The sequence below is a fragment of the Xenopus laevis genome, chromosome 5S, assembly GCF_017654675.1.
Source record: "Xenopus laevis strain J_2021 chromosome 5S, Xenopus_laevis_v10.1, whole genome shotgun sequence".
NCBI lineage: Eukaryota > Metazoa > Chordata > Amphibia > Anura > Pipidae > Xenopus > Xenopus laevis.
This window is the reverse complement of record NC_054380.1, coordinates 95,513,403-95,541,029: the sequence shown is the minus strand read 5'-3', so window position 1 is coordinate 95,541,029 and position 27,627 is coordinate 95,513,403. Positions and strand designations below refer to the sequence as shown.

Sequence of the window (27,627 nt, the reverse complement as noted above, 5' to 3'; positions counted from 1 at the left end):
TGTCATTGTTGCATTGTAATTAAGCAAGAATGATGGTTAAAAAAAATAAAACCTAGCTCCAACAACAATCTTTTGGGTGTGTAAATATTGAATCCAGTCTTGCTGACATTAATTCACAGTGATTCCCCCTTACCCCACAGAAATTCATAGGCACAGTGATTCCTTCAATCCCTACAAACACAATGAACTCCCCCTAAACCTGAGTTAGAGGTTGCAACCTGTACCAAACGTACACTACAAATTGGCAACCCCAGGGATTAAGTTGCAGGTCCAGTCAAAAATCCGCAGCCCGCCATTAGAACCCACTATCACTTTCCCACGTTTGGATTTGCCGCTCACTAATCCGCAGTGGAGCAGTCACATGATGGTAGGATCACATGACCATCACGTCAGGTCCTTTGCGAGGATAGCAACTAGCCGCTACCGATTCCAAACTAGAGAATATGGTTGTTGTTATTGTAGCACGTCACTTCCGTTTGCGCTGGCTATTTTTACGGCAGCGGCTCTGAACACTTCATTTCTTCACATACGCGAGGACATAATACTGCTATAGCTTGCGATAAGGGTAGAAACGAAACCAGGCGCCAAGGAAAGTGTTCCGCGAAATCGATCATGTGACTTCTTCCCGGAAGAACAACACTCCAAGGGCAGTCAAGGGACGTGACGTCAGCCCCCCGCCTCTTCAAACCATTGGCTACAACAGAGTCAGGTTACCGGCGATTGATAACATGTTGGTTTAGTTGACGTACAGGGACTGCTGGGAATCGCGCATCTCGCTGACGCTGTATGTTTTATGTGTATATGTATTATGCCTTATTTTATCGCTGTCCAACTCCAGTGGCTGCACGTGTCCGCTCTGCTCAATAACATACTTGTGTGCTATCCCCCTACCTGCACGACTCGGGTGGCCTTAGCAATGTTATGCTATTTGGTTTCTCGTCTAGTGTTGCTCCCTCTGGATATTCATGCGCTGATGGGTTTCATTTACATTTGGCTCCTGAGCTTGCACTCTGTAAGGAGCAGTTCGTCAGTGTGACACACGTTGTCATCCCTTCTGTTCTATCCCAACTCCATGTCAGCCCTCATGCACCTGATCCAGCAATCCTTCCTCACACACCCGAATGCTTATTGCACCACTTTCCTAAAGGTTACACTTTACCAGGAAACAGCGTGCGACTTCGGAAAACGAAGCAATAAGAGTGCCATCCTGTTGGCAGGGGGAGGCAATTCTGGGAGATTAGTCGCCCCGAAGAAGAGCGACTAATCTCCCCCAATCTGAGTGTGTGTCTCTGCCTTTAGGGTTAGACTTGTTGAGAGCGTTTTGGGTTAGGAGGACTGATAATGCACATAGCAGAGCCGGGCCATGCTGGGCAGGCCCGGCAGTCGCAGCGCTTTTTAGTATCCGCGCATGCACGAAGTTGCGCATGCGCAGAAGCGCATAAAGCGCGAACAGTCGGCCAGAGAAGGGAACCGGATTTGGGGTAGGCGACAGAGGAGGTACGTGCCTGGCGCCCTCACAGCTTTGCGCCCTAGGCACGTGCCTACTCTGCCTACCCCTAGTTCCGGCCCTGGCACATAGGAGTGCTGACAGCGAATGAAGGTGTGCATAAAGTTCAGGTACACTTTCAATAACCGAAACCTGACACTTTGAAAGCCGGATGTAGCTAATAAGATAATAAGATAATTGCTGGAGGATGCCCTAACATCAGGCCTGGACTGGCTTTCTGTGGCTTCTGGTAAATGCCCGAGGGGCTGCTTTAGGATGCCATAGAGCAGGGCTCCCCAACCTTTTCTACCCATGAGCCACATTCAAATATAAAAAGAGCATCACAAGCAGAAATAAGTCCCTGGGGATGCTATCCTCAGGCTGCGATTGGCTATTTGTTAGCCAAAAAGTGGACTGACAGTCTACAGTAAGCTCTGTTTGGTGGTACATGTGTTTTTTATGCTACCAAAACTTGCCTATAATTTAAAGGAGAAGGAAAGGTTAAAACTAAATAAGCCTTATTAGAAATGTCCGCCTAAATATAACAGTAACCCTCAAAGTAATGCTGCTCTGAGTCCCCTTTCAAAAGAAACACAGCATTTCTTTCCTTCTATTGTGTACACATGGGCTTCTGTATCAGACTTCTTGCCTTCATCTGAAACCTTGCCCCGGCGTGAGCATGCTCAGTTTGCTCCTCTTCACCCCCTTTCTCTGCTGTAATCTGAGCCCAGAGCTATAAGTGAGCAGGGAAAGACTCAGGTGTGATTTCACACCAAGCTAATACTGCAGCTGCTATCCTAAACAAACAGAGAGCGTCTAGAGCTTTTTACTCAGGTATGGTAAAACATTCTACAGAATAAATATAGCATTCTAGCTTGCGCTAATGCGGCAAATCTATTGGCAATAAAATGCCTCAGTACCTTTCCTTCTTCTTTAAAAAAGCACCTGCTTTGAGGCCACTGAGTGCAACAGCCAACGGGCTGGTGTGCAACATGTTGGGGATCACTGCCATAGAGAGTCACTATTTGGCTGGTGGAGTGTTGTTTGGACCTCTGTGTGCTTAAAATGTTGAGGCCTATTTTTGAATCCATGTCCTGACCTGCCCAACATACACACCATACTCTTGCCATTACCTACAATGTAGTATTCTCTTTTATTTAGCAGGCATTGGGGTATCGGCACACACTGCAATGGCCTTGGTGCAGAGACAAAGTGAATTCCAGTGCAAAAATGTATACTCATGCATTCCAGCTATGAAATCTGTACCCAGGCCAAAGCAGTGATTTTGGTACAGACATAAGATGGTGCAGTGCCCACATATTGGTCAAGTCAGCCTTGTGTAGCATTAGCCTTGCAGGCTACTCTAGTCTATATTGTCTGCTTTCTCATGTTTCCATTCCCTCACTTGCCTCTTTCCCTTCCATAACTCTATCCCTTTCACTCGGATTAGATTACCAGTGAATATATAACCCCCCCCCTGTGTAATGAATGTCTGTTTACAAAGCAGTCACCACAAAGGGGGAAGGCAGAGGTTACACTGTTGATCATCCTCCCAAGGACAAAACATGGTCCTCTAGCTCAAGAAATAGCAGAAACCATAGCTTTTTACCAACCATTTCCTTTTAAACAATAGGCAAGAAGTATTTCTTGTTTTAGGACCTATTATTTGCACTCATGTTGAACATGAGTGCAAATTGCTAAATTAACACACATCTTATCTGTGGAGGAATCAGACTGGAGAGAGATTCAGAATCCAACCTCCAGTCTATTCAGTTTTCTTAAAGTAGACCTGTCACCCTAAGAAATAATCCAAATTCTTTTCTATATGGTTAGACAAACAAAATAAACTTTACTTACACTATATATCAATTCTCTAAATTTGTCCCCTTCAATCTTGGATTTACACAATCACAGCAAGCAGGCAGCAGCCATTTTATAAACAGTGTTATTAAGGAAAGCAAATCGTATTCATTCGCCGGAATTGTGGATCTGATGCACATGCCCATGAACTGGCTGCATAATTTGAGGGTGAGGAGGGAGGGGGAATGTGAAGAGTGCAGCAACAACTAGGAAGTGCAGAATGGAAAGTGAAAGCAATTGCTGCGTAGAGGCGGGGCAGGCAATTTATGATTGACAACATTTTAAATATATATATACAACAGGTATGGATATCTTTAATTAAGAAAATAATTTGGGTTTTATGTTTAATTTGAAAAGGACTTTAATTATACAGCTTTTTATGTCTGGGTGACAGGTCCCCTTTAAGGCTTAGACTATTTTTTAACTCTGAAAGCAGAGTAGAATAGAGCAAAACATACAGCAAAAATGAATACAAGTTTTTGTGCTTGATGCAGCTTTCTGCAAGGTACCTGCTTTATGTAACACCACTGATTACCCCAAGAGCAATGGCACAAGGGTATTTTAGCATTTCTCATGATCACCTTCCACTATTCCTACCTTTTTTGTATCAGATTGAATACTGTGAAAACTGCAGTGGAAATAGGTATGTGTATGTTTTAGACTCACTGACAGCATGTGTGTGTGTGAGATATATATATACACACACACACATACACACACATATTCTATTTGTAAATGAACTCCTTGTACTGCAGTCATATACACAATACACTGGTACCTCTGATGCCCTTCATTCTAGGACACTGATTTCTTACAGTAATTATAAAACAAGTTAATTACATGTGCAGCTTTGGTGACGTTTTATTATGCTAATTATTATGTTATTAATATCACTTTTGCTATCCTCGTGTTTTGCTATCAACAGGGATTTCACAATTTCTGTAGAAGGCTCAATCCTGGTGATTACATCGGCACATATTGTTGTATCAATGCCCCTGGCTAATGGCAACAAAAATAACTGTTTTAGTACACTTGAAATGGAGATAGCAGAAACATACAGTATTAAGGTAACGCCCTTCCTATCCTGTTTGATCCAGTTGTGTTTAGACTGGCTGTAGTTCCAGATTCAGGTGGTAGTATCAGTACAGTAAAACTCGTGTCCTTTGGCTTTATTAGTTTTGAGTGACATGCACATTTGGATTAGACATGTAATTGTTTACTCCTCAGTTATGGACTTGTGGATTGATTTGGTGCATGATCGATCTAAGCAAATAAGAGTCTTCTAAAAGAAACTCTGTCAGTGACTGTGTTCCACACTAATGATCCATGTCGTCAGATTCATACGCATTATAAAACAAGTTTGAATCCTGTGTTTAGAACAATAAACATTTCTTAAGTAGGCTTGGGCAAATGAATTTGACCTGTTTCGCCAAAAGTTTGCCGCAGGCAAAATGTCACCAACGCCCATTAAAGTCTATGGGTGTCAAAAATTTTTTGCTGCACGGCAAATTCTTTTTGACGCACACTGCCATACAAGTCTATGGGCATCATTCACCCAGCAACACTTGGGCCCCTGGGAGGAGGTCCTTCCGATAGGTAGAATGGTGCCCCAATTAAAAAAAAAAATCACCCTGCCCCTGGGAGATCTATTGCTGTTCAATATTTATTTACATTTTCTTTGTTTTTTTTGTTAGCTTTATAGTTTATATAGACCTTAATCCTGAGAGAAGTATATGGAGATACAATGAAAACATTCAATAAAAATTCAATATAATTTGCATTATATCTCTTGGTGCCCCATCTGCTATGAGCTTCCTGACTGCAGTAACCTGTTCATCCTTGACGGTGGCCTTGTCTTGCTTCAAAAAAGTGGTCAAGCTATGATATCAAACAATAGTTGATTATTTCAACCCCAACTTCAGCGACTTCGGAAAACGAAGTGCTCCAAGTGCCATCCCACCAACAATTTAGATTTTAGCCTGCGGGAAGGCAGTTCGGGGAGATTAGATGCCCGAAGAGGTGATTTGTCGCCGGGTGACTAATCTCCCCCAATATTCGGGTGTGTCTCTGCTCTAAGGGCAAAGATATTGGTGCAAGGTTTTGCTTGTTAATTGCTGCTTTTCTACTATCTGGACAGGCAATTTTCTTGGTAGTAAACACCACCATTTTATTTTCAACCAGGAAAATCATGGAAGAAGCAAGTGTCTCTCCCCTGAAGCACTTTGTGTTAGCCAAGAAGGCCATTACTTCTATCTTTGACCAGTTGGTGGAATATGTCAATGAAGGAGTAACCTTTGTAGAAGGTATTCATTTATTTTCAGTAACATAGCATTGCACATTCCAACATTAACAGTGGCATATAGTAACCGGTGCATTTTTTTTTCCAGGTCTAGTAACCCACAGAGACTTTACTTTAAAACACTTTCATTTTTTGGTGTTACTGTTCCTTTTAGTCTCCTGTTATTAAAGTAGTGAAATGAAGCATTAGACACAGGACAGGTTCTGCATCTTTTACTACATTCACCACTAAGGGGCAGATTTATTAAGGGTCGAAGTGAGAATTCTAATTGTTACATTTTTTTCTGGTTAGAACTCTCAAATTCGAATTTTGAATTATCCAAACTCGATTGGAGTTTTAATTCGAATTTCAAGATTTATCATACTCTGGCCTGTATAAGTCAATGGGAGAGGTCAGGGATCAATTTTTCTAACTCAAATTGAATTAGATTTGAGTTTTCGGGTTGAATCAATTTGTCCGAGCTGAGAAAATTAGATTTTATAAATAAATTTTGATTGGTCGAATTTAGCGGAGTTTATGGGAGTTTTAAAAATATAAAAAAAACGCACATGAATTTGAAATTCTACCCTTGATAAATGTGGTTGAATTTCGGCCAGATATCGATCGGGGAAGCCCGTCGGAGGGCCCCACACACGGGCCAAGAGTTTTGATCACTACTGCCCTTGTAGACAACAACAGCAGTCAATACACCATCTGACCACCACGTTGTTACAACTACAGACTGATCAGCATCATGTGAGAAGGTGATTCATTGGTGAGGGACAGACGTTTGCTAAAAAAACACTGGAGGGCAACAGTAGTCAAAATGCCTGTGACTAAAGCGTAAAAAAAAGAAATTCTTTCTGTGTTCATAACAGATTGAGATTTGACCGAAAACCCATTATCATTAACACACCCATAATATATTCTGAATATTAAAGGGGAACTCCGGCTTCCAAACCAAAATTTGATAAAGAAGCCCACATAACACACAAACCCCTAATATAACTATCACAGGTTTCTTCAAAAAGTATGAATAAATGCAATTTTCTATGCTGCAATCCAACTGTTTAACAGTTCTTCTCTTTCTACATCATTTGAAATCCTGGCAGGGAAGGAGGGACTAAACACTGACAATTTGTAACAACTTCTCCACAGCTTATAGACAACATGCAGGAACTACATAACCCACTATGCATTGCACTGTGATGTTCCGTTCCTTATTTAAATCACACGTGCAGGGAATTGTGGGGTTTGGAGGATGCAGGCTGAGGACAGATGGCTGTTGATACAAAGTAACAGTAATCAGCCAGCTCAGCAAAGTAGTCAGACAGATGAGCAGGGGGCTAGGCTTCGGGAACTGTTCCAAACCATTAATAATAATGATAAGTCTACATATTTTTTAATTGATATTGCAAAGTTGCTTGACATTATTTTTACTTTTTAAAAGGTAAAGTTATGTTTGTGTGGAGTTCCCCTTTAATTTATTTAAGCAAACAATCTATATTCTCCTTTTATCTTCTTACATATTTATTATTAGGTACTGCCCTACCCTAACCCAACAGCCTGGGTTAACTTATAGTGAGTTCTATAGAATCAAATTCTATTTGGGTTTTTGGGTCGGTAATATTCATTCGATTTTAACATATTCCATTTTTTATTGCATAATCTCCCAATCGAATTTCAACTATATTTGACTTTATTAGGTTCGGAAAGGCAGCATTTGTTTGAGCTTTTAACAGTATCTTCCTTTATTTCTCTATAGAAACTTTTCAGAATCCAGAACTTCAAAATGTAAGTACAGAGGATGATGTAAAGAAGATTCAGACATCTAAGACCAAACTAGCTGGCATTGGGGAGGTTCTGGCACGTAGGAACATGAAGGTGGCATTTTTTGGCAGGTAAGAGCCTTCATCACATTTTGCAGATATATGATTTGGATATGACAGCTCTTTTAATTTGAGATTTAAGAAGAATGCTATGTAAAATATATAATAAAGCATACATATTATACAGGTATGGGACCTGTATCCAGAATGCTCCGGACTTGGGGTTTTTGGGATAACGGCCCTTTCAGTAATTTAGCTCTTCATACTTTAACTTTACTAGAAAATCATGTAAACATTAAATAAACCCAAGAAGCTGGTTTTGATTCCATTTAGGATTAATGATATCTTAGCTGGGATTAAATGCAAGGTACTGTTTTATTATTACAGCGAAAAAGGAAATAATTTTTAAAAATTTGGATTATTTTATTATAATGGAGTCTATGGGAAACAGCTTTTATGTAAATCTGGATAATGGGTTTCCGAATAATGGATCCCATACCTGGTATCTGAATTACTACACTGAGTTTCTGCAATATACCGGTAATCACTTTAAAAGTGGAGGATTCAGATGTGAGTAATAAAGACTAACTGTAAAGCATTCAGCTATTGATCAGGTGACAAGATGACGTTGAACCCAGTGATAAAATCTGATTTTCTGTGGATACCATTATAGAAAGAATCCATAATTATTTCTGTTTTATACATAGTTATTCTTAAGCCTTAAACCTTTATAGAATGGGCCTTTGGAGTCCTCTTATGCTAAACATCATTTGCTTGATCTGTGTTACTTTTATCTTCCCCCACAGAACAAGTAGTGGCAAGAGCACAGTGATAAACTCTATGTTGTGGGATAAAGTTCTGCCCAGTGGCATTGGACACACTACCAACTGCTTCCTTAGCGTGGAAGGTACAGAGGGAGACAAAGCTTATCTGATGACAGAGGGTTCAGAGGAGAAGAAAAGTGTAAAGGTATAACTGCAAATATACATTAAATGGGCTGTTCACCTTTAAATTAACTTTTAGTTTGATGCAGAGAGTGATATTCTGAGAGAATGTGCAATTGGGTTTCATTATTGTTTGTGGTTTTTGTGTTTAGATTTTTATTCAGCAGCTCTTCAGTTTATAATTTTAGCCATCTGGTTTCTAGGTTCCAAATTACCCTAGCAACCATGCCTTGATTTGAATAAGAGACTGGAATGTGAATAGGATGAGACAGACAGATGAGCTATGAAAAGTAGCAACAATAGCCTTACAGAGCATTTGTTTTAGATGGGGTCGGTGACCCCCCATTTTAAAGATGGAAAGTGTCAGAAGCAGACAAATAATTAAAAAAAACTACAAAAAATAAGTAATGAAGGCCAATGGAAAAGTTGCTTAGACTTAGCCATTCTATAACATACTAAAAGTTACCCTAAAAGTGAACCACCCTTTAAAAGATATCCACTATGTTCTATGTATTAAATAATACATCTTTGCATCTACTATTCATCAAATGCCTTTGTAATACAGCAATGTGCTTTCTTAGGGCTTGCAACTGTTAATGAACTACAACTTTTTCTTTGTTTTCACCTTTGCAGACTGTTAATCAGCTTGCACACGCACTGCATATGGACAAAGACTTAGGAGCTGGCTGTCTTGTTCATGTGTTCTGGCCAAAAGCAAAATGTACTCTCCTCCGAGATGACTTAGTCCTTGTAGACAGGTAAAAAAAAATTCACCCTGCCAAGTTGATAGTAAGATTTCACCTCCTAGGGTTACTATACTGCTACTGCTTCATGCTAACATCCTATGTGGTTTTATGCTTTCCATCTACAATTTAGTAATAATAATAAGCAAAAAAAGGGCAACAGCACATGCCATGAACAATATATTATTTGTGCAGTCCAGGAACAGATGTGACAACAGAGCTGGATAGCTGGATTGATAAATTTTGCTTGGATGCAGATGTCTTTGTTCTGGTGGCAAATTCAGAATCTACTCTCATGAACACGGTGAGATTATATGATGATATGAAATATTTTTTGAAGTGTGTGTTTATGCCATAATGTCTGCCACACTATGTTGTAGTTATTTATGTTGCAAAGCCATGTGTTTAGGACAAGCGTTAGGAATTTGGGGGTCAGTTGAACCCTGGTGGAGTAATGGTGCTTGCAAGATAATTGGCCTGACTGCTAATCTGGTGCTGCTCTTACCTTAGTGTGATGTTTTTTGATCTCTCTCAGTTTATCTTAATTTTTTTTTTTTTGTCATTGTGATAACTGTCTGATAAAGATATGTCAATGCTTATCACTGGGCTGCATTTGGATTATGTCGGGTCATTTTGAGTAAGAAAATAAATATTTGTTTGTGTGTGAAAATGTGTACAGTGATATAAAAACATTTGGGAACCTCTCTCAGCCTGCATAATAATTTACTCCACTTTCAACAGATAAGACAACAGTGGTATGTCTTTCATTTCCCAGGAACATCTGAGTATTGGTTTTCTGAACAAAGATTTTTAGTGAAGCAGTATTTAGTTGTATGAAATCAAATGTGAAAAACTGGCTTTGCAAATATTTTGTGTACCCTTGTAATTTTGCTAATTTGAATGCATGTAACTGCTCAATACTCATTACTGGCAACACCAAATTGGTTGGATTAGCTTGTTAAGCCTTGAACTTCATAGGCAGGTGTGTCCAATCATGAGAAAAGGTATTTAAAGAGATCCTGACACCAGAAATTAAACTCTTTTTTTTTTTTATAACTTTGCCATAAAGTATTTGCACAATGCTTTTACGTTACCTGTCTGATGCCCAATGTTCCAGTATAAGGGCCTGCCATATTTGTTCAGCAGGAGTCCGTTAGCATTAGAAACTCTTAACTGATGGACTGAGATGGGATAGTCAGGTTGGCAAAACAGCCAGGTTTAGGAACTTTTCTAGTGTCAGTATCACTTAAGGTGGCAATTGCAAGTTGTGCTTCTGTTTCACTCTCCTCTAAAGAGTGACAGCATGGGATCCTCAAAGCAACTCTCATAATGATCTGAAAACAAAGATTGTTCAGTATCATGGTTTAGGGGAAGGCTACAAAAAGCTATTTCAGAGGTTTAAACTGTCAGTTTCAACTGTAAGGAATGTATTCAGGAAATGGAAGGCCACAGGCACAGTTGCTGTAAAACCCAGTTCTGGCAGGCCAAGAAAAATACAGGAGAGGCATATGTGGATGATTGTGAGAATGGTTACAGACAACCCAAAGATCACCTCCAAAGATCTGCAAGAACATCTTGCTGCAGATGGTGTATCTGTACATTGTTCTACAATTCAGCGCAATTTGCACAAAGAACATCTGTATGGCAGGGTGATGAGAAAGAAGCCCTTTCTGCACCTACAAACAGAGTCGCTCATTTAGACAAGCCATTTTGGAACAAAGTGCTTTGGACTGATGAGACAAAAATTGTGTTATTTGGTTATAACAGAAAGCACTTTTCTTCTCATTCCAAGATAAACACCTGCTACCTACTGTCAAATTTGGTGGAGGTTCCATCATGCTGTGTGGCTGTGTGACTAGTTCAGGGACTGGGCCCTTGTTAAAGTCCAGGGTCAGATGAATTCAACCCAATATCAACTAATTCTTCAGCATAATGTTCAATCATCAGTCACAAAGTTACGCAGGGGTTGGATATTCCAACAAGACTGACCCTAACACACTTGGAAATCTACAAAGGCATTTATGCAGAGGGAGAAGTACAATATTCTGGAATGGCCGTCACAGTCCCCCGACTTGAAAATCACTGAAAATCAATGGGATGATTTGAAGCAGACTGTCCATGCTCAGCAGCCATCAAATTTGAAGGGGTAGTTTACCTTTGAGGTAAATTTTAGTATGTTATAGAATGTCCAGTCCTTAGAAATTTTGCAATAGGTCTTCATTATTTACTGTATATGTTTTACTTTTTTTTTTTTTTTTTTTTAGTTTTTTGCCTTTTCCTCCTGACCCTTTAGAGCTTTCAAATAAGGGTCACTGACTCCATCTAAAAACAAATGCTCTATAAAGGCTACAAATGTATTGTTATTGCTACTTTTTGTTACTCCTCTTTCTATTCTTGCCCTCTCCTATTCATATTCCTGTCTCTTATTCAAATCAGTGCATGGTTGCTAGGGTAATTTGGACCCTAGCAACCAGATTGCTGAAATTGCAAACTGTAGAGCAGCTAAATAAAGAGCTGAATAACTCAAGAACCACAAATAACAAAAAACGAAAACCAATTGCAAATTGTCTCGGAATATCACTCTCTACATCATAAGAAACTTTAATGGCGAACAACCCCTTTAACTGAAATGGAGAGATTTTGTATGGACGATTGGTTAAAAATACCACCATCCAGAATCCAGACACTCATCAAAGGCTATAGGAGGCATATAGAGGCTGTTACATTTGCAAAAGGAGGCTCAACTAAGTATTGATATAGTAGCTCTGTTGGGGTGCCCAAATGTATGCACCTGTCTAATTTTGTTATGATGCATATTGCATATTTTCTGTTAATCCAATAAACTTTATGTCAATGCTAAAATTCCATAAAGCATGTTATATATAAAAATGAAGTTGCTACTTTGAAAGCTCAGCCAATGATAAACAAAACTCCAAAGAATTAAGAGGGGTTCCCAAATTTTTTCATATGTATATATTACACAATATATGTCATTTGACAGGCTCCTCTTTTGTCCGCCACGACAACACCACTTCAGGCTGCAGTCACTGGACATTGTCCGTTTACTGTCTCAGTTGCTGAAGTCTTTGGGGCAACTAGAGGAAGAGCTCTCACATTACTTCTGTTGCAGACAAAGAACTTATATATTTAGTACATGGTTTCTTCTACGCTTTTTTTATATGCTGAATATTTTTTATCTAATTTCCTTACAGAGACATGGATGTTAATATAAAAGGTATTAAAAGGAATTGCTAGTTGTTACATTTTTCCCCTAGAGAAATCTTGCAGAGCTCATCCAAAACAAAAAAGGGATAAAAAATCCAACTATAACTGGGAATATTTTAATGGTGCTATACGGTACATTAGTGAAACACTAAATCTTATAACAAAATAATTCTGAAAATCCTTTCTCCGTCTCTGTTTTTAGGAGAAACATTTTTTCTATAAGGTCAATGAGAAACTTTCCAAGCCTAATATATTTATCCTTAACAATCGCTGGGATGCCTCTGCATCTGAACCAGAGTATATGGAAGATGTGAGTATGTACAATGAATAATTCAAGGTGACTTAGTTGTTAAACAGTCAGTCATGCTGAGTCTTCTAAAACTCTCTACAAGTTGATCCAGAGGTAGGCAAATACCCATCAAGTTAGCTGCCAATTTAAAATATAATTGGAGAGCAAACTAAATCTGTTTATTACAGAAGTATTGAATGTACACTTTTCAAAAGGGTATTCCACTATGCTATCATAATATATTGGGCCACTCAGCTTTCTCTCCGTTGCATGGGTTTCCACTTCTCTAAAGGGGAATTAAAGGAAAACAATATCCTCCGAACAAAATATATTGCATAAAACAGCTCATATGTAAAACCCTGCTTCATGTAAATAAACCATTTAATATACTTTTTTAGTAGTATGTATCATTGGGTAATCATAAAATGAAAATTGCCATTTTTAAAAAGAAGAGCTGCCCCTAGGATTCACGGTGCACACAAACAAAACTTACATGTTAGGTCACATGAGTTAATTAACAGACAAAGTTCTGTCTAATGCTTCCACACTTCTTCCTGTAAGAGTTGTAGTATTTCTGGTCAGGTAATTTCCGAGGCAGCACAGAGAAGAATATCATAAAATGGGGGCTTAGAGGAAGAGATGTAAAAGGGTAATAATTACGTAAAAATATATACCGGTTTGGTAAGATTCTTTAATACGACAATTTAGTTTGATATAAACTATCTGTTGCTTAAGTATTCATTTTGAGGGTTTAGTTTTCCTTTAAGTATTAAACTTGATGCTTTTAGTCATTGTGACTGCTTCAGGAGTACACCAGTTTTGCTTCTGAGGAAATTGCAATAAGTGATAAAACGTTCCACCCATTGCTCCTGTGCAATGATAGATTAAAACTGATGTAGTTTATTTGTGCATATAGGTACGTAAACAACACATGGAACGTTGTCAGTCTTTTCTTGTGGATGAATTGAAAGTGGTGGATTCCTCAGAGGCACAAAAGCGCATCTTTTTTGTTTCAGCCAAGGAAGTTCTGAATGCCAGAATGCACAAGGCACAAGGGATGCCAGAGGCCGGTGGGTATGATTTCTGTTTGTTCTTGCTCTATGTTTGTATTTATTTATTATCCAGTGGTAGACAGAGAAAATTATTTTGCCATAACATTAACTTCAACTATGGTGAGAGGAAAAACACAAGCAGTTGCCTAGATTTCCAAAGCTAATATGACCTTGCTGAGGCAAAAACATGCTCCATAGTAGCAGTAGAAGGGCCTTGTGAATTATTGAAGCCAGTGTGAGTTAGTTGGAGAATTGGAGATGCACATGATGCAAAACCAATTTGCTAATCCTTGTGATCTGAAGTGTCTTGATGATCATATTTATCAGGCCAGTAAAGGATCTTGTAACTTGTGCAGGTGCTGCACTTGCTGAAGGATTTCACACCAGATTCTTGGAATTCCAGAAGTTTGAAAAGCTGTTCGAGGTAATGCACCATTTTCTTTACACTGCAAGCCAATTTTTAAGGACTGACCCGATACAGGCCCCACTGGTGAGTCAGATACCATATTTTTAAGCTTCAGCTATGAAATCAGGAGACTGCATTATGTTGCGATCCATTGGCAGTATGAAATATATATATATATATATATTATATTTATTCTATATTATATACATTATTAAATATAATTTAATATTGGGAAATAGTTACCACAATATGGGTATGAAACACCTGATATTACAAAGAGCATTTCTCAATATAAATACTATATTGGATGAACAAAAGACCACCCAGTTAGTGTGAAAAAGGAGGGATTACTCCAGTCCCAGCCCGTGGGACCAAGATTGCCGAATTTTTTTTGAAAAATTTAGTAAGTTCCCTTTGTGTAAATTGATGGCGGGGAAGCTAGGCACATAGTGCATTCTGCTTAAAGGAAAAGTAACGCCAAAAAATGTGTTTTAAAGGAATGACAATATCATGTAGTGCTGCACTGTACTGGTAAACAAATGTGCTTGCTTCAGAAACACTACTATAGTTTATGTAAACAAGCTGCTGTGTAGCCATGGGGGCAGCCATTCAAAGGTGAAAAAGGAGATTAGGCACAGGACACACAGCAGATAACAGATAAGCTCTGTAGTATACAATGGAATTCTTCAGAACTTATCTACTGTATATCCTGTGCTTCAATGGCTGCCCCCATGGCTACACAGCAGCTTGTTTATATAAACAAAAACAGGAACTTACTGCACCAGAAGCCCAATTAAACAAACAGCCGCAGGGGGCTGTCATCTTGTAACTTTGTTAAATATCTTTGTAAGACCAAGACCACGCACATGCTCAGTGTTGTCTGGGCTTCAGTTGGGAGGTTAAGCTTAGGGATTGTCATCAATTATCCAAACCGCACAAGTCAAGTAATATCTGCCATAGAAGCCGATATAGCAAGACTGATTAATAATCAGAATATACAGACTACACTGGGTCTTTGGATACAAATCTCTACACAGTCGCCGGCTGCTTTATAGGGAAACAAACAAAGATGCTCAGTTTCCCATCAGAGCAGTTTGGGACTGTCCTATCTGCAGCTGTCAAAGCAAGTAAAACGAAGGGGGAATTTAACTGCATACAGTCAGGTTTATTATAAAAACAATACACGTTTTTTAATTAAAGTATATAGGAGATAGTTTTATTTTTCATTAAAGAAAGTAAAAATGGGATTTTATTTTTATTTTTTTGCCCCTTTAATGTGGGCGCTAATTGTACTGTGATGTTCTGTGTGACCTAGTCTTGGAAGTGAATTACTAAGCACAATATCCTTCATTAGTCAGTTTGGCAATATCACAGAGTGACTACCGCTGGTAATGAATAAAATCTTATTATTCCTTGACAGCAATTTACTATTATTGGGGCTTTCATTTCACTGTTTATGCACTCTAGCACAGCTACTAGTGGTCCCTGTGATGTTGCTGAAAAGGGTGGGCAAGGGTTTTGGGAGTACAAAAAAGTGAGGGTCCATCATTTCTTTAGCTTGTTTGATGGTGCTTATTTCTTCCTGGTCAGTTTGCCAGCCATTATCATTGTTTAACATACTTCTGGTAATTTACTCACTTGTCAGAATGATTTACAAGATGAGAGCACACTTGCCATTTTTCCTTAGTAGTAAGTGATTAAATATGACCATTTCTCACCCTTGCTGTATCATTGAAATGCATGTACTATGAATGACGTGGGAATGTTTGCTATTGCTCACACTAACCTCTCTCGCTTGTTTCAGTTCTTTCCTCTTGCAGCCTAGCCAAGCTGTAACAGTGTGTGTTTTCTGTGCAACCTCTTGTTGATCATTGCTGACCTCTAGATTTATTTCTTTGGGGAACAAAACTTTCAGTATTTGTTTTCTTTCTGTTTCTAACATAATGTTTTGCTTTCCTTCTTTGTTTTTATTTAAAACCCTCAACATCAATCAGTATGCTGAAGTAACAATTTTTTTGTAGTCTAGTACACAACCTGATTTTGCAATGTGTTGTTGTTGTTATGTGCGATAGTATGGTTACCTCCGAGAACCATAGCATGAAATATTTACTCAAGATAAATCCTGACTACAAATAAGGACCTGACCCAAATCATTTTTTTCTCTTTCTTATGTTTTATTAAGTGTTTAATGAGATTTCTGGCCCTATTTTATTATTATGGACACTTTTATTATCAAGCAGCACCTTTGTTACAAAGTGGTGCCACTTCTAGAATTACTAAGCCATGTCATGCGAGTGATCCCCAACCAGTAGCTCATGAGCAACATGTTGCTTGCCAAATTATTGGATGTTGCTCTAGGGAGCCTCATGACAGGTGCTTATTTTTTAATTTCAGGCTTGGAGGCAAGTTTTGGTTGCATAAAAACCATGTTTATTGCCAAACAGAGTCTCCTGTAAGCTGCTATTCTGCATAGGGATACCAAATAACCCAGGGGCCCCCAACATTTTTAACCTGTGAGCCACATTCAAATGTAAAAAGAGTTGAAGAGCAACACAAGCATGAAAGAAGTTCCTAGAGGTGCCAATTAAGGGCTGTGATTGACTGCTTAGTAGCCCCTGAATTGACTGGCAGTCCAATGGAGGCTCCAGTTGGCAGTTGGCAGTTTTTATGCAACCAAAACTTGCCTTTAAGCCAGGAATTCAAAAATAAGCACCTGCTTGAGGCCACTGGGAGCAACATCCAAGGGGCTGGGGAGCAACATGTTGCTCACAAGCCACTGGTTGGGTATCACTGAAATAACCAATCACAGCCCTGATTTTGCACCACCCAGGAAAATTTTTCATGCTTGCAGTCCTGCCCAACTCTATATTTATCTGAATGTTGCTCCAAAAGATTGGAGACCCCCAGATTAAGTCTACAATAGGAGAAAAAAAACAATAAAAAAGGATCCAGTCTCGCAACTGCATTATCGAAGTAATGTATAATGTCATAAACTGTAATCATCTTATATAATTTTCTATTCAGCTGTATTGTTTTGTAATTCCGTGTTTGAATCTTCAGTTCCTGCACCAGTAGCACTAGCTCTGACCCTGTAGATCTGAGTTTAACTGTAGCTGTGCTGGGTTGGAAGGTGGGCATTCTTGTAGTTGTGACGTTGTTAATCAAAGATAGATGGAGCCAACATGAGGACATTCTCGTTCCAGAAGTCGGTGAACTGGGCTCATAACTTTCTGTATTTTGCTTTTAACATATTTGAGTACTTTATTTAAATATGACTTTTAAAATAGATACAGGTATGGGAACCTAGATCACATATATATATATACTTTTTTTTTTTAATTTATTTTTTTTTAAACCAGTTTGATTTCGCTTGATGGGAGTATCACATTACTGCGGTGGAAAAAATGGGGTAGAAGAGACACATCCCTGCTGCTTCCTTGTTTCATATCTTTTTGTTTTGTATTATTATTATGTTTTCTGCTTATAGTTATTATATTTTTGGCAGCAGGAAGTGTTTCTTTTGGGCACTATTTGGTGCCACCTGCCTCGTGTAATTCCTGACTGGCTTTGTATGGAATCACAGTAATGTGTTGTGACTTGGGCCCCACAGGAATGTATCTCGCAGTCAGCAGTGAAAACAAAGTTTGAGCAGCACACTATCACAGCTAAACAAATTACTGATACCGTGAAAGCTATTATGGATACTATAAACATCAAGGCAGCAGACAAAAGGTAGGACCGTACAGCTGATGATTGCTTCACTTTAGTTACATTAATGTTTGTGCAGTGGTAAATGTAGAAAGCTCATATCTAATTTATAGACCTAAAAGTAAATGTAATTAAAAAAATGTCCCTCATAGTTTACATGTATTTGTGTGAGGCATGTCAGCCTTTTGCTGCTTTTAATACAATTAAATGTAAAGTGCCTTATCTGATGCACACGGAGCAGTGACAAATGGTCTTTACTGCCAAAACACTCGCTCAAAATTTTTGCAAATAGGAAGGGGGGGGGGTCCAGGTTCCCTTTCACCACTATGTTTACATCCAATACTGCACTTTTCATTCCTATCTTTTTTATTCCATATTATTAAGGGATACATGTACTGTTAATATGAATTAATTGTGTTATAGCAGCGACACCAGTTTCTGACCACCAAGTAGTCAAGGAAAATGTCAGGAGAAAAAAAAAAAGACTGCTCTGATGTTCTTCTCTCAAATCTTTCCTAAGCAGAAGAACTTCCTTGACTACTTTGTGGTCAAAAACTGACCAGCAGGTGGCGCTGTTGTAATAAAATGCATTCATATTAACTGTACATGTTTCCCTTTAATTCCTTGGAATGAAAACCAAATATTGAATATACAATGCAGAATGGCACCCTCATCAATTTTGCATTCACTTCGTTTGAAGGTTTAGTTTAATGTACACCAGACCTCTTTCCTTCAGCTGCAGCATTGATGATGCCATGGATCTACAATAATTCAGCAGAAGTAACATTTCTGTATCTTTCATGTGACTTTATACAAATAAGATTCAGACATTGTATGTGCCACAATGCTAATAAGTAGTACGGGCTCATTATTTAAAAATAATAATAATAATAATAATAACAATAGTAGTAAAGAGTGGAACATCCATTTGTCTGCACCTGATTAACGTGATACGTGGCAACAATCCAAGGACTTCTTTCTCTTGACTGCTGGATGTGGGTCATTTCAGGGTACGGTGCATGGTAGAGAGAGAGAATCAGAATGACAGGCTTGAGTATGTGAAGACACAAATGCTGATCCTAACCGAGGAAATTGAGAGAAGGATTCTACATATCACAAAGGAAGTCAATGAACAGGTCAGCTCACTGGCTGAAATGTGCTACGGGGGAATTGTGTTTGTTGTCTTTGCTGTTACAATCTAACAACTGTTAAATCTCCCATGAAAATGAAATACATAATTATTGAACTTTCAAGGCTATTGTACATGCAGCATTGATTACTGGTACTATTGTGCTGGGCAACATGCCAGCTACAGGTATATGATCCATTATCCGGAAACCTGTTATCCAAAAAGTTCTGAATTATGGAAAGGTCATCACCCATAGACTCCAATATAATGAAATAATGCACATAAAATGATTTCCTTTTTCTCTATCATAATAAAAATAGCCCTGTGTACTTGATCCCAACTAAGATATAATTAATTCTTATTGGAGGCAAAACAATCCTACTGGGTTTATTTAATGTGTACATGCTTTTTTAGTAGACTTAAAGTATCGAGATCCAAATTATGGAAAGAGCCGTTATCCGGAAAACCCCTGCTCCTGAATATTCTGGATAACAGGTCCAATACCTGTTCCTGCTCCTTCTTATTTTCCATGAATGTGAATTGGCCAGGTTCCACATCATGGCAGTTATAACCAGCAACTAGTATAAATGAATGGGAAGTGATCCAACTTAGGTCTTGGTATTTTAAAGGAGAAGGAAAGGTTAAAACTAAGTAAGCCTTATCAGAAAAGTCCACTTAAATATACCAGTAAACCCTCAAAGTAATGCTGCTCTGAGTCCCCTTTCAAAAGAAACACTGCATTTCTTTCCTTCTATTGTGTACACATGGGCTTCTGTATTAGACTTCCTGCCTTCAGCTTAAACCTCATTGCCCTGGGCGTGAGCATGCTCAGTTTGCTCCTCTTCCTCCTCCCTCCCTTCTCTGCTGTAATCTGAGCTCAGAACTATAAGTGAGCAGGGAGAAACTCAGGCAGGAAGTGATGTCACACCAAGCTAATACTGCAGCTGCTATCTTAAATAAACAGAGGGCTTCTAGAGCTTTTTACTCAGGTATGGTAAAGCATTCTACAGAATAAATATAGCATTCTAGCCTGCACTATTGCAGCTAATCTATTGGCAATAAAATGCCTCCGTAGCTTTCCTTCTCCTTTAATCAGTGGTGCATATACTGTTGCCCTTAACCAATTTGTCTCCTGACTAGAACTCTAAAGCAGATTTTTTTTTTTACACTTCATGTTGTTGACCTATTTACACTTCTAAAGTACTGAATGTGTAACAGGAGCACCCTCTGCTGTTTTGTCTGAGCAGGGGACCAGAGAAAATGACCTTAATTCATTGATCCAGGAAGCATCTCCTGATACTCTTCTGTTCTGTTCTAAAGCTCAGTGTGACAGAAAAGCTAGAACTCAGTGGGGAAGCAACACAAAATGCCTCCTGCATTTGGTAACCTTGCTATTATGTCTAGTTCGCACATAGGCAGAACAGCATGTATTCAGGATATTAAAGGAGAACTAAACCCTAAATATGAATATGGCTAAAAATTCCATATTTTATATACTGAACTTATTGCACCAGCCTAAAGTTTCAGCTTGTCAATAGCAGCAATGATCCAGGACTTCAAACTTGTCACAGGGGGTCACTATCTTGGAAAGTGTCAGAAAATGAGGTTGGTCTGTAATATAAGATGATGCTACAGGACTGATTATTAAATTCTGATGCTAATTGCACTGGTGCTGCCATGTAGTAATTATCTGTATTAATTACTAATCAGCCTTATATTGTGACATTTATATTCTATGATGTGTACTGTATATTGTGGGTGGGTCCCTAAGCTCAGTAAGTGACAGCAGCACAGAGCATGTGCAGTGAATCAGCAGAAAAAAAGATGGGGAGCTACTGGGGCATCTTTGGAGACTCAGATCTTCCCTGCTAAAGGGCTGTGATTGTACATTGTCATTTGTGTGTATGTGTGCAGGTCTCTGATGCAATGATGGATGAGATACACCAACTTTCCCTTCTGGTTGACAAGTTTGATGCTGAGTTCCACCCATCTTTACCAGTTTTGAAGCTATACAAGAATGTAAGCTCTACTGTATTTCTTCATTTCAAGTTACAACATTCACAACATGCATTTATGTGACAAAGCCAAGGGCAAGTATTTATAAAGAAGTTCAAACAGCTTTTAGAAACTGCAACAACAACCAGTAAAGCTAAATAGAAAGTTCTTATAACACAGTCATTCTCCTTACTACCGTATATATATAGTAGATCAGAATTTTGAAATCTATATATAAGAAGGCTGAATACGTACGGGCAATAAATCTGAACTATTTGAATATCATTTTCCATGAAGTCTTAGTTAAGCAAATGATTCTAATTTTCAAAAATGATTTATCTTGCACTTGATGGTAACTAAGCTGTATCATTCCATATTGCTGGCAAAACAATTCTATTGGGTTTATTTGATGTTCAAATATTTTAGCAGCCTAAGTGGTGGTCTAACGATCCCTTATCCAGAAAAGCCCAGGCTAGGCATCAGAATTGCTTTTATGGTGTATACAGGAAGCAGAACTACTTTGCAAAATCAACTGAATGTTATTTAATACCAGGAACTGAACATTCACATAGAAAATGGCATGGGGAGAAAACTGGCCGATCGCTGTTCCAATGCAGCGAACACATCCATCCAGAAAGCACAAGAAGATATCATTGGTAAAATCCCATTTTCTTCCATGCTCTTAAATGAAACAGTCTTGAGGCTTTCCTAGCACGGTCCTACTAGTGTAACTCTAACCTTTGTGCTGTGGGATATGATCAGGCTGTATTGGTACTAAAATTTTCCAGGAATTTCCTTTTTACGCAAAGGTTTCACGTTTATGTTGTTGTCTTCTTTATCCGAACTCTAACAGAAAAGCTGATGCCTTTACTGCCGCCCTCTGTGCAAGATCAGACCCCTACGTCTCTGCCGTGTAAAAAGTTTGACCTCAGCTACAACATCAACTGTGAAAAGTTGTGCTGTGACTTCCAAGAAGACGTTGAGTTTCGTTTTTCCTTTGGTTTGACATCACTTGCGAATCGGTTCCTTGGCTGTAAAAACAGCCACCTTTTATTGGGCTTTGCAGAACCAATCTTTCAGGTATCCTTATGCATCATTCACTATATATATATATATATATATATATATATATATATTATTTGGGTTAATTTGCTAAAGGGTACGGTAACATTTAGGGGCCTATTTATCATGCTGTGTAAAACATTGCAGAAAAACTAATGATGTTGCACATAGCAACCAATCAGATATTTGCTTTTATATTGTCATAGTATGTATTGCCATTCATTTATTTTATAATGTGACTTGAATTGTCTTTATTCTGGTAAGTGGTTCCTTTATAAATGTTTTTTTCAGATTCCCCGGCCTGTAACTACACCTTCAGCAACAGGTAACCAAGTGTTACCCCCTCAGCCTGCTTCTCAAGAGGAACTCATGCTTTCTGTCATGTCAGGATTGGCATCTCTAACATCAAGGGGTTCAATGGGTGTCATCGTAGTTGGTGGAGTTGTGAGTATCTTATACACACACACACACACACACACACACACACACACACACACACACACACACACACACACACACACACACACACAACACACACACACACACACACACACACACACACACACACACACACACACACACACACACACACACACACACACACACACACACACACAAATCCATTATATCCTTACACATACAATATATATACAGAGAGCACATATCTACTCTGCAGTGTGATTTAAAGCAATACCGACACGTTCCCATAAAATTCATAGGAACGTGTCCATATCTAGGAGATGCTGCATGCCGAAAATTTTGACTATAAGCCCCCCCAAAGCCACCCTGGGAACCTTCGTTAAGCCGACCCTCTGACGCAGCGAACAGATATTCTGTGTTGTTTCAGTGACGCTGGGCTGGGGGTGGAAAAGTCCTGTTTTCATTTGTAATCGGCCTATGGAAGGATCACACCTCCCCCAGCCCAGCATCACACAACACAGAAGATCATTTAGCAGTGTCGGATGGTCGAGTTAACGAAGGTTCGTGGGGCTGGAGTGCAGCACCTCCTCGATATTGACACGTTCCTATGATTATTATAGGAACATGACGGTATCGCTTTAAATACATTAGGGGCAGCAAATATGCAAATGAGGGTCACTGTTGATAAATGCAAAGTTATACAGTAACATGAATTCTAATTGTACACTAAATGGGATTATATCGACGACCTCCGCAATTCAGAAGAAATGAGGCTACTTCTAAATCCCTTTTACCTTTGTAGGCGTTGTAATAGGCTGAATCAACACAGTTTATCAGGCAAGAAAACTTGGAGGTCAGGGCTATGACCTTCTAGTAATTGTGTGACTGTGCAGGTGAATGTAAACGAGTTTAAACTGTATTTGTGTATTTATAAATGTATCATATACAGTCAGTGACGCTATAGTAAGTAACACCATGCTTCTTTATCATGTGTTTGTTTTGTTTCAGGTCTGGAGGACTGTAGGGTGGAGGTTGATCACTGGAATGTTATTGGCCTACGGCAGTTTATACCTTTATGAACGTCTGACATGGACAACAAGAGCCAAAGAGAAAGCTTTCAAAAGGCAGTTTGTGAATTATGCTGCTCAGAAACTGAAGATGATTGTTAGTTTCACCAGTGCCAACTGCAGTCAACAGGTTCAGAAGTGAGTTATGGGAAGAAAAACAACTTTCCAATGTACAAGGCTTTTAAAGTTTCTTTTGTAAATGTATGGGATCTTTTACCCAGAAACCCCCATATAAGAAAGCTTCAAATACAGATACTCTATCTTACATAGAGTCCATTTTAATCAGATAATTTTCTCTGTAATAAAACTGTTCCTTAGAGCACTTAGATTTGCAGTCATTTTATTTTTCAATAACTCTTGTTTTTTTTTCTATATCTTGGAATAGAGCAGTATAAAATATACTTTTTAAATACATTTTCCTTGTGTCTTTTATTTTTCACTAGGGAGCTGGACAACACTTTTAAACGATTAAGTCAACAAGTAGATGTGACGGAGAGAGACCTAACAGAGGCCATAGACAAACTTTCTGGAGAAATCGATGAACTGGAGCAAATTCAGAGTAACTCCAAAGTACTCAGGTACTGGAGAGTGTGAGACATTAGAAAATGTAATCCATAATGACCTTTTGGCTAAGGAAACCGATGCTTCTATAGTTTTATTAAATGGAGAGACTCTCCATATTGCCTACCGGCAATGTATATATCAATATCACATTTTTAAAGCACCAACATAATCTGCAGTTCTGTACAAATAGTGTGAAACAATATAAATAAATAGATTTACAAATGAAGCAATTAATACGAGGTAAAGGAACAGTTCAGTGTAAAATTAAAAATTGGGTAAATAGACAGGCTGTGCAAAATAAAACATGTTTTCAATATAGTTAGTTAGCCACAAATGTAATGTATAAAGGTTGGAGTGACTGGGTGTCTAATATAATAGAACAGAACACCACTTCCTGCTTTGCAGCTCTCTAACTCTGAGTTAGTCAGTGACTTTAAGCCGGGCCACATGGGACATAACTGTTCAGTGAGTTTGCAATTGATCCTCAGCATTCAGCTCAGATTCAAAAGCAACAGATATGACCCATGTAGCCTCTCTTCAAGTCATTGATTGATTACTGCCTGGTAACCAATCAGTGGAAACCAAGAGAGCTGCAAAGCAGGAAGTAGTGTTATGTTCTATTATATTAGACATCCAGTCACTCCAGCCTTTATACATTACATTTTTGGCTAACTAACTATATTGGAAACATTTTTTATTTTGCACAGCCTATCTATTTACCCAGTTTTTATTTTTACACTGAACAATTTCTTTAAGCTGTTTTTTTTTCTTTCTTCTTTTGTTTAATGAAATGCACTAATTTAAAAAAACAACCATCGCCACCTGCTGGTCAGTTCCTATAACTGTACAGAGACATACTCCTTCAGAAGGAAAAACGGAGAAGTGTTCTGATGTTGCTCTGGTCAGGAAGGAGCCGGGAAAGGGCCTCCAAGGCTTCTGATCTCTTTCCTGAGTAGCCTGACATCAGAACACTTCTCTATTTTCATTCTGAAGTTCTAGGTCTTTGACTGTACAGTTACAGGAACTGACATGTTTGTCTTGTTATGAGGCCAATTAAAAAGGATCATGTGGACCATAATGCCCTCTGGCTGCCCAGTCTTTAATCAAGCCAGTTGCCCTTTTCAAAACATGGACACTCAATCATAGGCACTCTTACTCTCCCTGGAATGAAGAGATCATTTAGTAATAACTGTCAATACCAAAACCTTTTGTTTATGTTGCAAACAGCTGTTTCTGGTGGCCAAGCTCTTTTATGTGGCATCTAAAGAGACTTCTGATGTATGTCCTCTCTTGTGTAATGTGTGTGTAGTTTGTAGCTCCTCAGATGAACCATTTTCCCCCCATGTTATAGGCAATGGTCTAAAATGACTTCAGAGATATGGTATATAAGTAAGTTGCTTTTGTTCTGTTTATTGTGTGACTTACAGAAACCGAGCATCGCAAATTGAAGGAGAATTGAGACATTTCTCAAAGAGCTTTCTACCTCACAATAAGTAACGCCTGCAGATCCTTGTACTGAAGATGGCAACCAGTGAACATAAACTGCCTTCCCCAAGCACTGGATATTGTACAGACTTGCACACTCAGCTCTCATTAAGTGTTCATGGAAAAGAGGAATATATATTTATATTTTGGCAAATAAAATGTATTTTTGTGTATAGGCAACAGAGAAACAGCACGGTTTTAGCACAAATGAAGGCAAAAGTTAAATCTTGATAGAAGTAAATTATTGGCATTTTATTATTTTCTGTGCCACTGCCTGGGAAGCTTTCAGCTTATGAATTGTGTGCCATGTTCTGATATTTTGGTGACAGAATGGGCTACACCCTAATGTTCATCTATAGATTTCTTCCTTGTTCTAGTTCAGTAAGAGAGAGCTACAGGTTGTTAACCAGTCCTACAATAGGGGCCCCACTCTGCACCTTGGATTTGTAGCCATTTGTGTTTCTAGAGTTGTGACTTGCTTTTTTATTACTTCTACTGTGAGACATTACACTACATTACTTTTTTTGTTTCCCTTGCATATTAATGTTGCAGATATCACCTACCCCTCTAGTAAGGGGAATAGATAATGTATGTATAAATGGCTACTCTATTCTTTGGGAAAGGCCCTGACCTATTTATTTTTGAATGGTAACATATGCTATGGCTTCCCTGCAGCTGTCTATGGGACAAGCTCCACGACTATTTTATTAACTGTGTTTATTTACCCGCAGTCGTCTTGGAATAATCAGTCAGTGGGAAAAAAACAGGCAGGTTCATTGGGCATCCCTGAAGTTTGTGGGAGGTGTAGTGCAACTATTGGTGGCCCAGCTAGACCATTGTAACCCTCCCCTTTCAGAATCACAGACTATGGTCTAACCTTGGTCAAAGCATTGATACATGTTCTCCAAGCTGTTATCACCTGATCGGTGCTGATCCAGGTGATTTAAAGAGTATATATACCTCCCCTTTTTTGACACAAGATAATTTTTTCTGAATTATTGCTTAAAGGTGAGTTTTAGTTGCATAAAAACAAGATGTACTGCCAAACCGAGCCTCCTATAGGCTGGCAGTTCACATAGAGGCTTCCAAATAGCCAATCACATCCCTTATTTGGCACCATCAGGGACTTTTTCATGGGTAAAAAAGGTTGGGGGCCATTGCTGTATGGGCTGGAGAACTGGCAAACCCACTAGTGGTGGCTGTCCAATAGCAATGAAGGATCAGTAGGGTATTTCTATAGTTTGCAGATTGCTGAGAAGTGTAGTGTGATATTAATGAGTTTGATGCAGTCAGTGTTTCTACAAACTCCTCTTCCCTGAGCAAGAGACTGCACAGAACTCATCATAGGAAATGTAAGTCCATTCATTGGGAAATGAGTAGCAAAACTATAATACAAAAATGGTGTGTCTTGCAGAAGTGGCCTTAAAGGGATGTAAACCCCGAAATAGTGTTTTCTTGGGTATCATTGTCATTTCAAGCATTAACTAGATACATTTCTTACAGATTTAATTCTTTGTGATTTTGATGAAAAGCCGAATTTCTCTTGTGACTTGCTGTTTTCTGCACTAGTGGTTCTTACTTCTGAAACAGTATAGCTGAAGCCAGCTGATTAACAGATAAGTCTTGGCTATATTCTTTCAAGAGCCAGAACCAGGAGTGCAGAAAGGCATAGATAATGACAGCTTTGAGTTCCATTTATACTGTAACAATCAGACCACTGACTATTTGTAATAAATGCGTACTGGAATGTTACTTATTTTGGGTTTACATCTGAAAGGGATAGGGATAAAGCAAAGTGTTTATACAAACAACAAAGAGGCTAATGCTCAAGGATGGGCAACTTTTGCCTTAACCTAGAATCCTATTACAGTTAATGACATGGTACTTTTATTATTCCAACTAAAGTAGCCCGTAAAAACTAACTGCCTCCTATGAGCTCCACTTTACCTGCAGTTTGCCAATTACCACCCCCTCCCCCCTAGAATTTCCCATATCTACAGTTGTGGCATGAGTTGGTGTATGGCTGCTGATCATTTAGGAAGACCCAGAACACTGCTCTGGACACCATTACATTTATTTACACTT

At 38.8% G+C, this 27,627-nt stretch overlaps 1 protein-coding gene across 5 annotated transcripts; it reads left to right on the top strand.

Annotated features, from left to right (window-relative positions):
* On the top strand, window positions 1-27,294 carry mfn1.S (mitofusin 1 S homeolog). Of its 5 annotated transcripts, XM_041564049.1 has the most exons (19): window positions 1-784; window positions 4,272-4,413; window positions 5,528-5,649; window positions 7,390-7,525; window positions 8,260-8,422; window positions 9,031-9,155; window positions 9,336-9,444; window positions 12,568-12,675; window positions 13,571-13,724; window positions 14,063-14,196; window positions 17,723-17,844; window positions 18,830-18,956; window positions 20,864-20,968; window positions 21,498-21,600; window positions 21,798-22,024; window positions 22,298-22,450; window positions 23,435-23,631; window positions 23,937-24,071; window positions 25,485-27,294. In XM_041564049.1, exons 3-19 carry the CDS (start codon window positions 5,535-5,537, stop codon window positions 25,552-25,554), a joined length of 2,283 nt encoding a protein of 760 aa, XP_041419983.1. In that variant the 5' UTR covers window positions 1-784; window positions 4,272-4,413; window positions 5,528-5,534; the 3' UTR covers window positions 25,555-27,294. The 5 variants fall into 5 exon arrangements, with proteins under 5 accessions (XP_041419983.1, XP_018120012.1, XP_018120010.1 ...); XM_018264523.2 differs by lacking the exon at window positions 4,272-4,413 and having other exon boundaries at window positions 2-709; XM_018264521.2 differs by lacking the exon at window positions 4,272-4,413 and having other exon boundaries at window positions 3-784.
* Window positions 27,295-27,627: the final 333 nt, after the last annotated feature.

Bases quoted from the DNA above. Each gene is read 5' to 3' on its own strand.
- mfn1.S (XM_041564049.1), top strand. From the start codon at position 5,535: ATGGAAGAAGCAAGTGTCTCTCCCCTGAAGCACTTTGTGTTAGCCAAG. The intron at 9,156-9,335 runs GTAAAAAAAAAT...TTATTTGTGCAG, and splicing joins GACTTAGTCCTTGTAGACAG to TCCAGGAACAGATGTGACAA. The intron at 22,025-22,297 runs GTATCCTTATGC...TGTTTTTTTCAG, and splicing joins TTGCAGAACCAATCTTTCAG to ATTCCCCGGCCTGTAACTAC.